This window comes from Muntiacus reevesi, chromosome 13 (assembly GCF_963930625.1).
Source record: "Muntiacus reevesi chromosome 13, mMunRee1.1, whole genome shotgun sequence".
Lineage (NCBI taxonomy): Eukaryota > Metazoa > Chordata > Mammalia > Artiodactyla > Cervidae > Muntiacus > Muntiacus reevesi.
This window is the reverse complement of record NC_089261.1, coordinates 69,232,581-69,246,126: the sequence shown is the minus strand read 5'-3', so window position 1 is coordinate 69,246,126 and position 13,546 is coordinate 69,232,581. Positions and strand designations below refer to the sequence as shown.

General features: G+C 38.3%; 1 protein-coding gene across 1 annotated transcript in view; it reads left to right on the top strand.

Annotated features, from left to right (window-relative positions):
• Positions 1-13,546, top strand: part of CPE (carboxypeptidase E) — a 149,614-nt gene that overhangs the window by 98,382 nt on the left and 37,686 nt on the right. The window contains exons 4-5 of the mRNA XM_065904668.1: positions 6,145-6,262; positions 7,857-8,039. Of these exons, the coding sequence (XP_065760740.1) occupies positions 6,145-6,262; positions 7,857-8,039 (301 nt within the window). The remainder of the gene's footprint in view (positions 1-6,144; positions 6,263-7,856; positions 8,040-13,546) is intronic.

The window sequence follows — 13,546 nt, the reverse complement described above, 5'->3', positions numbered from 1 at the left end:
AGAACCTACAACCAAGAATACTCTAAGGAAAACTCTCCTTCAGAGTTGATGGAGAAATCAGAAGCTTTCCGGACAAATGAAGGTTAAGAGAACTCAGCACCACCAGACCAGCTTGAAAACAAATGCCAAAGGAACTTCTCCAGCAGGAAACACAAGAGAAGGAAAAGATCTACAGAAAATAAACCCCCCAAAATTAAGAAAATGGTATCATGCATATCAATAATTACTTTAAATGTAAATGGATTAAACACACCAACCAAAAAACATAGATTGATTGGTGGATGAAAACATGTGCATGTATGCACTTCCACTTACTACATCACTCTATTTGACCCCCCATTGTATGTAATTATTTTACATTGTTAAGTGAATCATGTAACTATTATGGCTTGCAATTGTAATTATCTTCTACTTTTTGTCTATTGCTTATGAAAACTGATAAACATCTTTTACTATTGTATAGAAAAAAAGAAACTAAGTAACGAGAAAAAGAATTCATGTTACCAACCATTGAACAATCATGAAATAAACTCATGTTGACAGGATATTAGATTAACAGTTTTAGTGAAAATGCTGTCATTTTCAGCCAGTACTGCATCCTCTTCCCCAATGGAACCTATATAATATTTCTATAAGATTTATACTAGATATTTTCATATATCTAGTTTAAGCAGTACTTTAAAAAAGATGCTTGTTCATGACACTTTAAAAAAATATTAGAGCTTTTATTTTAAAAAGTCTCAATGCCAATACCTTTCCTGGGTATTATAAAGGTAACAAAAAGAGAAATATATAAAAATTAAGTTTTGAACTCTTTTCTGGAACAGAAGCAAGATTTGTTTATATTTTACTAACTCTTCAGTAAATCTGCTTAAATCATGGGATGATACTGCCCATGTCTGCCTCATCTCCTTTTTCCATCTTTGTCAATTAGGCTTAGACAGTGTTTTGACATGACTCAGTACAAGATACATAGTAGGCATTTCATTCATGTAATTACATATCACCCCTTTCTCACTTCCCTCTTCTTAGCCTTTTAGTGCTATGTAGGTATGTTCAGTTCAGTTCAGTCACTCAGTCGTGTCCAACTCTTTGCAACCTCATGGCATGAAGGACGCCAGGCCTCCCTGTCCATCACCAACTACCAGAGTTTACTCAAACTCATGTCCATGTCCACTGAGTCAGTGATGCCATCCAACCATCTCATCCTCTGTCGCCCCCTTCTCCTACTGCCTTCAATCTTTCCCAGCATCAGGGTCTTTTCAAACGAGTCAGCTCTTCCCATCAGGTGGCCAAAGTATTGGATTTTCAGCTTCAACATCAGTCCTTCCAATGAACATTCAGGACTGATTTCCTTTAGGGTGGACTGGTTGAATTTCCTTGCAGTCCAAGGGACTCTCAGGAGTCTTCTCCAACACCACAGTTCAAAAACATCAGTTCTTCGGTGCTCAGCTTTCTTCATAGTCCAACTCTCACATCCCTACATGACTACTGGAAAAACCATAGCCTTGACAAGACAGATCATTGTTGGCAAAGTAATGTCTCTGCTTTTTAATATGCTGTCTGGGTTGGTCATAACTTTCCTTCCAAGGAGTAAGCGTCTTTTAATTTCATGGCTGTGGTCACCATCTACAGTGATTTTGGAACCCCCCAAAATAAAGTCTGCCACTGTTTCCACTGTTTACCCAACTATTTACATTGAAGTTATGGGACCGCATGCCATGATCTTTGTTTTCTGGATGTTGAGCGTTAAGCCAACTTTTTCACTTTCCTCTTTCACTTTCATCAAGAGGTTCTTTAGTTCTTCTTTACTTTCTGCCATAAGGATGATGTCATCTGCATATCTGAGGTTATTGATATTTCTCCCAGCAATCTTGATTCCAGTTTGTGCTTCATCCAGCCCAGCATTTATCATGATGTACTCTACATATAAGTTAAATAAGCAGGGTGACAATATATAGCCTTGACGTACTCCTTTTCCTCTTTGGAACCAGTCTGTTGTTCCATGTCCAGTTCTAACTGTTGCTTCCTGACTTGCATACAGATTTTTCAGGAGGCAGGTCAGGTGGTCTGGTATTCCTATCTCTTTCTGAACTTTCCACAGCTTATTGTAATCCACACAGTGACAGGCTTTGGCATAGTCAATAAAGCAGAAATGGATGCTTTTCTGGAACTCTCTTGCTTTTTTGATGATCCAGTGGATGTTGGCAATTTCACCTCTGGTTCCTCTGCCTTTTCTAAAACCAGCTTCAACATCTGGAAGTTCATGGTTCATGTACTGTTGAAGCCTGGCTTGGAGAATTTTGAGCATTACTTTACTAACATGTGAGATAAGTTCAATTGTGTGATAGTCTGAGCATTCTTTCAGATTGCCTTTCTTAGGGATTGGACTGAAAACTGACCTTTTCGAGTCCTGTGGCCACTGCTGAGTTTTCCAAATTTGCTGGCATATTGAGTGCAGCACTTTCACAGCATCATCTTTTAGGATTTGAAATAGCTCAAATGTAGGTATGTAGGTACTGTGTTTATATATATCTATAGATAAAAAGCCTCTTGATGAAAGTGAAAGAGGAGAGTGAAAAAGTTGACTTAAAACTTAACACTCAGAAAACTAATATCACGGCATCTGGTCCCATCACCTCATGGGAAATAGATGGGGAGACAGTGGAAACAGTGTCAGACTTTATTTTTTTTGGGCTCCAAAATCACTGCACATGGTGACTGCAGCCATGAAATTAAACGACGCTTACTCCTTGGAAGGAAAGTTATGACCAAGCTACATAGCATATTAAAAAGCAGAGACATCGCTTTGCCAACAAAGGTTCATCTGGTCAAGGTTATGGTTTTTCCAGTGGTCATGTATGGATGTGAGTGTTGGACTGTGAAGAAAGCTGAGTGACAAAAAATTGATGCTTTTGAACTGTGGTGTTGAAGAAGCCTCTTGAAAGTCCCTGGGACTGCAAGGAGATCCAACCAGTCCATCCTGAAGGAGATAAGTCCTGGGTGTTCACTGGAAGGACTGATGCTGAAGCTGAAACTTCAGTACTTTGGCCACCTCGTGTGAAGAGTTGACTCTTTGGAAAAGACCCTGATGCTGGGAGCGACTGGGGACAGGAGGAGACAGTGACGACCAAGGATGAGATGGCTGGATGGCTTCACTGACTCGATGGGCATGAGTTTGGGTAAACTCAGGGAGCTGGTGATGGACAGGGAGGCCTGGTGTGCTGCGATTCATGGGGTCACAAAGAATCAGACATGACTGAGCAACTGAACTGAACTGAGCTGAACTGATAGATATGCATAGGTATAGATATAGACACATACCTATAGATAAAATTAATGTATAACATTATTTAATTTGAAGCATACAACATATTGATTTGATATTTGTATATATTGTGAGATGATTGGATAATAAGTCTAGTTAACATTTATCACCATACATAGTTACACTTTTTTTTTTCTTGTTTGTGATGAGAACTTTTAAGATATTTTCTCTTAGCAACTTTCAAGTATACAATACAGTATTATTAACTATAGTCTCCATGCTATACATTACATGCCCAGGATTTATTTTATAACCCAAAGTTTGTAATTTGCCTCTGGCAACCATCAGTCTGTTCTCTGAATCATTAGAAAGTGAAAGTTGCTTAGTCGTTTCTGACTCTTTGTGACCCCATGGACTATACAGTCCATGGAATTCTCCAGGCCAGAATACTGGAGTGGGTAGACTTTCCCTTCCACAGGGATCGAATCCAGATCTCCTACATTGCAGGCAGATTCTTTACCAGCTGAGCCACAAAAGAAACCCAAGAATACTGCAGTGGGTAGCCTATCCCTTCTCCAGCAGATCTTCCCTATCCAGGAACTGAACCAGGGTCACCTGCATTGCAAGCGGATTCTTTGCCAACTGAGCTACGAGGGAAGATGCTGTATCATTAGAGTGGTTTTAAAATCTATAGAGTTGTAGGAATGAAGATTAAAAAGGCAGATTCCTTATTTACAATAGGCAAGATATGGAAGCAACTGATGACTAGATAAAGAAGCACACACACATGCACACACAATGGAAAACTACTCAGCCATAAAAAAGAGTAAAATGTTGCATTTGCAACAACATGGATGGATATGGAGGGTATTAAGTGAACTAAGTCAGACAGAGATAGATAAATACTGGGATCACCTATATGTGAAATCTAAAATATAAAACAGACTAGTGAATATAACAAAAAAGAAGCAGACTCACAGATATAGAGAACTAGTGGTTACCAGCGGGGAGGGGGAAGGGGAAGAACTAGATGGGGTAGGGGATTAAGAGGTTCAAACTACCATGAATAAAATAAATAAGCTGCAAGGATATACAGGGAACAGCACAGGGAACATAGCCAGTATTTTAAAATAAAGTTATATTATAAATGGAATATAACCTCTAAAAACTGAAAATCACTATACTGTATACCTGAAACTCATATAATATTGTACATCAACTATATGTCAATTAAAAAATTCAGATTCCTGTGAATGCTGAATCAGGAAGTCTGGGGTGTATATGCTATGGGGTTGAGTGATGGAAAGGAATATACATTTTTACCAAGTCCTCCAGATGCTCTCTTTGCTCTTCTGAACCTCTCTGAGCACAGGGTCTCTTCTGTTCCCTGGAGTTCTTCCTGCTGAATCATTTCTCATCTGCTCTCGAGTCTTCAGTCTGGTTATGTCCACCATTATCTGGGCTCAGTATATGGGCCTTGGCTTGGATTGCATCCAAACAATGGTTGTATCAAATAATTATATTAAATACTTGTCTTTAGTGGCTAGAATTGTGAAGAATATAGAATAAACATGGCTTTGATATATTTTAAGAGCCAAGTTATATAATTATAGAGCATAATATTTGAACATTTATAGTCTCTCAATGAAAGTTTAAAAAGTAGGTTATGTTTGGCTCTGGATTCTGTTAAGGACTGGCCTAACCGGCCCCATTTAGGGGTGCTCCAAAGCCGCCTCTATGGATTAGTTAAATATGTGATTACAGTACTGAGGATATTTCAGCATTTAGTCAGTCTAAAAGGCTCTATTAATAGTCAAAGAGAAATTAAGCTTAATTGATAAAATTGTGGAGTTTGTTTTTGATCATTTAGTAACATGGACAGTATATGCAATATATGTAAGAAAGTCTCTGTGTAGGAACTAACAGTAGGCAAACATCTAATAGTCACATACTACTTTGTGTATTCAGGACTGTATTATTTTTTCTTTTTCTCTTTTTAAAAAGCAGGTTTATTAACATATGATTTACATAACATAGAACTCACCCATGTGAAATATACTATCCAGTGTTTTTTAGATATTCTGTCCCTAAGAACAATATGAACCACATCTCCAGTGGGGAGGGGTGGAATTCAAATCAAAAAGGTACTTAGGAGTTTGAGAATCTTCCTAGTTGCTATTAAAAACACATCACATAAAAGTATCAAGCTTGTGGCTTGGATTAATTCTTTGATATAGATTTCTTTCCTCCTTTGTTTTGCTTCCAAGGTAAGAGGGGCTGTGAATATTTCAAAAGACCACATGAATTCCTAAAACTTTTGCTGTTGTTTTAAAATTTTTGATGATCATCCCAAAGTACATAATTTGGTGGTGAAATCTGATAAAGACTCAATTTAATTTTTTTATAGGAAAAATGTTGATGTGGTTGAAGGGAATTGGAGAAATAGTAAGCAAAACTTGGACAGAAAATCTACCACCTTTCTTGAGTTGAACCATCATAAAGAAGAACCATGTTCAGTTCAGATATTTTCTTTTCTCCTTATCTTATCATTAGTTATTATTAACAAGTTCAGATGGAGATGTGCCCAAATTTGTAAATGATTTGTATGCTGTTTTTCAAGTTACAAAGAAAGAAAACTGGCAGCTTTTAAATAGAACTTTTAAGGAAATAGAAATATTTTTTATTATAAGTCTGAGAAAGATAGAGATGAGGAATGCTCCTGTTTTATTTCTTCTATGAAAACAATCACAGACTGCTTGGAATATGACCAGATTTCGGTTGTTATTGTTCTTACCTTTTATATGTCTTTTCTGTCAAGTGACCCCACCAAAGACTGCCGCATTTAGAATCCTTTCAATCTCTAATCTTTAATACAGCTTGCTCCTGAGACGAAGGCTGTCATTCATTGGATTATGGATATTCCTTTTGTGCTCTCAGCCAATCTTCATGGAGGAGACCTTGTGGCCAATTATCCATATGATGAGACGCGGAGTGGTAGGTGTTCTTCCTGTTTCTTTAATTGATTCAAGATTTACAATTACTTTACAAGGGTTTATTGAATGATTTCTGTAATATTCTTTTAAGGAACTGGTTGTTCAGTGATTTTGCCTATAGAAATACATCTGTTTAACTGGAATATCCCCTGTTTCACGTGGCATTGGCATATACCTGGCGAAAAAAGACTGTAATTAAAAAAAAATTAAGTGAAGAGAAGCATAATCACTTAGGTAAGAGAAAGGGGAAAAAAAAACAGAAGTCGTGAACTTGGGTAACTCTTGGATTCCAGTAAATGGAGGAATAATAGATCTATGTAGTTTTATGTACAAGACAGCTTAAAACTGAAGGCAAACTTTTAGAACTCCATCAGAGGCCCATGAATATCTCTGCATGTGTCTTATTATGCATTCACACTTCTACATTTGGAACTGTTTCTTGGTAGTGTCAGGGAGAAGAAGTGATGCTTTGATTTTCTTTAACTAGTTTTAGCTAATCTTCAGCCACAGCAAACTTTAGCCAGATTGATATTCTCAGCTTAATTTTTGTTGTTCCAAGGAATTACCTGCTTTGAATCAATTTTCAGAAGACTTTGAAGAGTTAGGTCTTTGTAATACAGAATATTGTTGTTATTCAGCCTCTAAGTCATGTCTGATGCTTTGTGACCCTGTGGACTGCAGCATACCAGTCTTCCCTGTCCTTCACTCTCTCCCAGAGTTTGCTCAAATTTGCATCTGCTGAGTTGGTGATGCCATTCAACCATCTTATCCTCTGTCCTTCCCTACTCCCCCTGCCCTCAGTCTTTCTCAGCATCAGAGTCTTTTCTAGTAAGTCAGCTCTTCACATCAGGTGGCCAAAGTATTGAAGCTTCAGCTTCAGCGTCAGTCCTTCCAATGCATATTTAGTGTTCATTTCCTTTAGGATTGACTGGGTTGACCTCCTTGCCATCCAAGGAACTCTCAAGAGTCTTCTCCAGCACCACAATTTGAAAGCACCAACACAGGATAGTTGTATATATTGGAAACTTTGGATTTTGAAGATTCTTTGGTGAAACATCCTTGAAATTTAGAGACTTTATGGTTTGTCAATAACTGGGAAATTTAAAGGACTCATATATTTGATAATAGAGAATAAGAATACTGTGTGCCAAAATATATATTATTTATTTCAGTGGTAGGAGATTTTTAAAAACTGTAAATTCAGATACTATGTGTGACACTATGTGTGTGTGATACTATGTGTGACAGCGGTTCACGGTGCCTATTGGATTTGTACAGATGCAATTTATAAATTAAAAATTTTAACAATGGAAATCTCCTTACTGTCTTCCCAAGTCCAGTTTACTATGTGCTAAGCTTTCAATTCATTAGAAGAATGTACATTCTACTCAATTTCTACTTTGCGGTATCAGGAGTGGACCTTATAAAACCTGAAAGAAAACTAAGTGTAGTTGTTGAGAACTTAAGCCTTCACTTCTTTCCCAGAGTGATGAGCTAAAAATGCATCAGTAGGAGATCAACACTAAATCCATCTTCAGGAAACATGCAGTGCTGGTTTGTGTCGGTTTCTTTAGTGTTGTGGCTTTATTTTCCAGGCAGTGCTCACGAATACAGCTCCTGCCCAGATGATGACATCTTCCAAAGCTTAGCTCGGGCGTACTCATCCTTCAACCCCCCGATGTCGGACCCAGATCGGCCCCCATGTCGCAAGAATGATGATGACAGCAGCTTTGTAGAAGGAACGACCAACGGCGCTGCATGGTACAGCGTGCCTGGAGGTGAGTTTCCCTTTCACTCTTCATGTGAGTAGTGGGTTTTAAAAAATAATTACCGTTTATATTTAGCTTTTGAACTGTGATATGAGAGAAGACTTGAGAGTCTCTTGGATTGCAAGGAGATCCAATCAGTCAACCCTAATGGAAATCAGTCCTGAATACTTATTGGAAAGACTGACGCTGAAGCTGAAACTCCAATACTCTGGCAACGTGATGAGAAAAACCGGCTCATTGGAAAAGACCCTGATGCTGGGAAAGATTGAAGGCAGGAGGAGAATGGAAGGACAGAGGATGAGATGGTTGGATGGCATCACCCACTCAATGGACATGAGTTTGAGATGTAGAAGAGACATAGGAGAAGAACTGAAGATATCCACTGGGAAAATACAAATTGAACACTGTTAATTACCCTAGTTTTCAAATTCTGGCCTTAGGGAACAAGATATTATCATGATTACATGTTAGTCATGCTTTGACATATGTAAATGTATATTTTAGAGGGCTGGCTTTGGCCTTTAGCATATCTTGGTTCACATACCTTTTGTTTTTACTTAATAAGTTCCACTTCATATGGGATGTTTATTCATTACTGCAGTAAGTACTATTATCAGTTCAGGAAGCTCTACACATTTTATTGAGGCTGGAAATGGAAAAACCCACCTCAGCACAGCTGGTGGAAGCATTTCTAGATATCAAGGCAGCTCTTACAGCTCTCTGTTCGAGTATGAACTTTGAAGAACTCTTATTTTTCTGGCTACCTGGCTCACTCACATTTGTGTAGTATCACCTTTACCAAGGATAAAGCGTGAAATGTAAAGATACTGTTTTTTCCTCTGCCTAAGAACAATTTTTTGTGGCCCGCCTGAAAAGGAAAGTGAAAAGAGAATTAGGACAGTAGCAGTAGTGGCTAATTATAGGACTTGGTTTGTTTAATAAGATTTTGTTGTTGTTCTTGTTGAATTATGCCTTGATAAATATATTCTTTCAGATATTTTTCTTTCTGATATATGTTTAACTTGTTTTATTTAAAACTGAGGTAGTTGATGTACAATATTATGTAAGTTACAGGTGTACAACATAGTGATTCAGAATTTTTAAAGGTTGTACTCAATTTCTTTGTGTTCAGTTGCTCAGTCATGTCTGACTTTGTGTGACACCATGGACTGTAGCCCACCAGTCTCTTCCATCCATATGATTTTTTCAGGCAGGGATATTGGAGTGGGTTGCCATATAAAATATTGGCTATCTTCCCTATGCTATATAATATATCCTTATAGCTTATTTATTTTATATGTAATAATTTGTACCTCTTAATCTTCTACTCCTATCTTTCCCCTCCCCTCCTTGCTCTGCCCACTGGTACCCACTAATTAGTTCTCTATATCTGTGAATCTGTTTTTCTTTTTTTTCCTTGTTGTTATTATATTCACTGCTTTATTTTTTAGATCATGTGTGTAAGGGATATACAGTATTTCTTTCTCTGTATAACTTATTTCATTAGGCATAATACCCTCCAAGTTCACTCATATTGCAAATGGCAAAATTTCATTCTTTTTTATGGCTGAGTAGCTAGTGGATGTGATGGAATTCCAGTTGAGCTATTTCAAATCCTGAAAGATGATGCTGTGAAAGTGCTGCACTCAATATGCCAGCAAATTTGGAAAACTCAGCAGTGGCCACAGGACTGGAAAAGGTCAGTTTTCATTCCAATCCCTAAGAAAGGCAATCCCAAAGAATGCTCAAACTACCACACAATTTCACTCATCTCACATGCTAGTAAAGTAATGCTCAAAATTCTCCAAGCCAGGCTTCAGCAATACATGAACCGAGAACTTCCAGATGTTCAAGCTGGTTTTAGAAAAGGCAGAGGAACCAGAGATCAAATTGCCAATATCTGCCAGATCATCAAAAAAGCAAGAGAGTTCCAGAAAACATCTATTTCTGCTTTATTGACTACGCCAAAGCCTTTGACTGTGTGGATCACAATAAACTGTAGAAAATTCTGAAAGAGATGGGAATAACAGACCACCTGACCTGCTTCTTGAGAAACCTGTATGCAGGTCAGGAAGCAACAGTTAGAACTGGACATGGAACAACAGACTTGTTCCAAATAGGAAAAGGAGCACATCAAGGCTATATATTGTCACCCTGCTTATTTAACTTTTATGCAGAGTACATCATGAAAAACGCTGGGCTGGAGGAAGCACAAGCTGGAATCAAGATTGCTGGGAGAAATATCAATAACCTCAGATATGCAGATGACACCACCCTTATGACAGAGAGTGAAGAGGAACTGAAAAGCCTCTTGATGAAAGTGAAAGAGGAGAGTGAAAAAGTTGGCTTAAAGATCAACATTCAGAAAACTAAGATCATGGCATCTGGTTCCATCACCTCATGGGAAATAGATGGGGAGACAGTGGAAACAGTGTCAGACTTTATTTTTTTGGGCTCCAAAATCACTGCAGATGGTGACTGCAGCCATGAAATTAAAAGATGCTTACTCCTTTGAAGGAAAGTTATGACAAACCTAGATAGCATATTAAAAAGCAGAGACATTACTTTGCCAACAACAGTCCATCTGGTCAAGGCTATGGTTTTTCCAGTGGTCATGTATGGATGTGAGAGTTGGACTGTGAAGAAAGCTGAGCGCCAAAGAATTGATGCTTTTGAACTGTGGTGTTGGAGAAGACTCTTGTGAGTTCCTTGGACTGCAAGGAGATCCAACCAGTCCATCCTGAAGGAGATCAGTCCTGGGTGTTCTTTGGAAGGACTGATGCTGAAGCAGAAACTCCAGTACTTTGGCCACCTCATGCGAAGTGTTGACTCATTGGAAAAGACCCTGATGCTGGGAGGGATTGGGGGCAGGAGGAGAAGGGGATGACAGAGGATGAGATGGGTGATGGCATCACCGACTCGATGGGCATGAGTTTGAGTAAACTCCGGGAGTTTGTGATGGACAGGGAGACCTGGCGTGCTGCGATTCATAGGGTCGCAAAGAGTCGGACATGACTGAGCAACTGAACTGAACTGAACTGAACTGAGTGTTCCATCGTGTGTATATACCACATCTTCATCCACTCATCTGTTGATGGATACTTAGGTTGCTTTCATATTCTGTCAAGTGTAAATAATGCTGCTTGAATGTTGGGGTGTATGTATATTTTTGAATTAGTGTTTTTGTCTCTTTTTGGATGTATGTCGGGCTATATGGTATATCTATTCTTAGTTTGTTCAGAAAGCTTCATACTGTTTTCTGTAGTATCTGCACCAATTTGCATTTCCTACAACAGTGTTTGGGGGTTCTTCTCTGCATTCTTGTCAACTGATGTTATTTGTGTTCTTTTTGAATATAGCCATTCTGACAGGTGTGAGGTGATATCTCGTGGTTTTCATTTGCATTTCTCTGATGACTAACGATGTTTAACATCTTTTCATGTGCCTGTAGGCCATCTGTGTGTCTTCTTTGGAAAAATGTCTATTCAGGTCTTTTGCCCATTAAATAATAATCAAGTTTTTTTTGAAATTTATTTTGAGTCATATGAGTCCCTTACTTTTTTTTGGATATTAGCTCCTTATCCAATATATGATTTGGAAATACTTTCTCTCATTCCTTAAATTGCCTTTCCATTTTGTTGGCTGTATCTTTTGCTGTGCAGAAGCTTTCAGTTTGATGCAGTCCCACTTATTAAGTTTTGCTTCTGTTACTTCTATTAAGTTGGTGTAAACAAAATTGTGTTTTCAAACTATGAATTTTACATTATTATAATTAGGCTCAAATACATGTTTATTAATCTAAATAGGAACCATTACAATGAACACTTTTTTGCCAACAAGAAATGTTTGTTTATTCCTATAACATAAAAATCCATGCTTTGGGATTCAGTGAACTCTAGGAAAGCTTTTTCTGCCTCTTGCTGGTTGTGGAAGCATTTTCTTTGTAAAACGTTATTGAGATTGATAGCTTATGGTGTTTGGTGCCAAGTTTGTGGTCTCTGAAGGAGAAGATTTAACTCTGGGACAAACACAGTCTCAGTCACTCCGAGCTTTGTGCAGCAAAATATTATATATAGTGATAGGACAGAGAAAGCTTCTGACATAGAAGCTTCTGACATCAGAAAGGGGTAGAAAGAGTATCCAACTCACTAGTTTAAGCAGAGCATTATATACTTTTCACCTGGCTGCTAAGAATAGATAAAAAGAATACCTCAAGGTTATAAAAGTTCTACCAGGCCCTCTCCCAAGGCATGCATCCTGAGATAACTTCAGTACAAGATTAGCCAGAAGAAATAAGTTCCTGGCAACATATTTCTGGGTGAGATATATTGTTGCTGAGAAACAGTTTCCCAGACAAGCTTTGTTAAAATTATAATAATTAACATAGGGCCTAAGTAAAGCCTAATGGGGTCTAAGAAAAGCGTTTTCCCGAGTAGAATATATGGCTGCTGTATATTCATTAGCTCCATAGCTAAAGAAAAGCCAGTTCTCTTGGGCAAGATACACTGTTGCACAAGGCTTAAGGAAAGCATGAGTGAGAATGTTCACCTTCTCCTTAAAGGGCCCTGGACTTCCTATCAACCTGCCTAAGTTAACTCTTTCAAGATGCTTGAAGAAGTGGTAGATGGTTGGCAAGAAGTCAGATGAATATGGTGGTTGAGGCCAAACTTCATAGCCCAATTCATTCAACATTTGAAGCTCTAGTTGTGTGATGTGTAGTTGGGTGTTGTCATACAGAATTGGGCCCTTTCCATTGACCAATGCCAGCTGCAGGCATTGCAGTTTTTGGTGCATCTCATTGATTTGCTGAGCATACTTCTCAGATATAATGGTTTTGCCAGGATTCAGAAAGCTGTGGTGGATCAGATGGCAGCAGACCACTAAACAGTGACCTGATCTTTTTTTGATGCAAGTTTGACTTTAGGAAGTGCTTTGGAGCTTCTTCTTGGTCCAACCACTAAGCTGGTTATTGCCAGTTATTGTCGTGTAAAAGCCACTTTTTTTTGCACATCACAGTCTGATTGAGAAATGGTTCATTGTTGTTATGTAGAATAAGAGAAGATGATGCTTATAAAATGATTCTTAAAATTTTCAATCAGCTCACTTATTGAGCTTTTTCACCTTTTCAGTTTGCTTCAAATGCCTCATGATTACAGAATGACTGATGTTGAGTCTTCATCAACTTCTCGTGTAGTTGTAAGAGGGTCAGTGTTGATGATCTTCTTAGCTGGTCATTGTCAGCTTCCACAGGCCAGCCACTGTGCTCCTCATCTTCAAGGCTCTTGTCTCCATTGCCAGACTTCTTGAACCACTGCTGCACTGTATGTTCATTAGCAGTTCCTGGGCCAAATGCAGTGTTGTTGCAAGTTGCCTCCACTGCTTTGTGACTCATTTTGAACTCAAATCAGGCGATCGCTCAAATATTCTTTTTTATAGCATCATTTCTATAGTCTAAAATAAATATAAAATAAACAGCAAGTAATAAGTCATTAGCAAAAAACATAAAGCTAGATGTT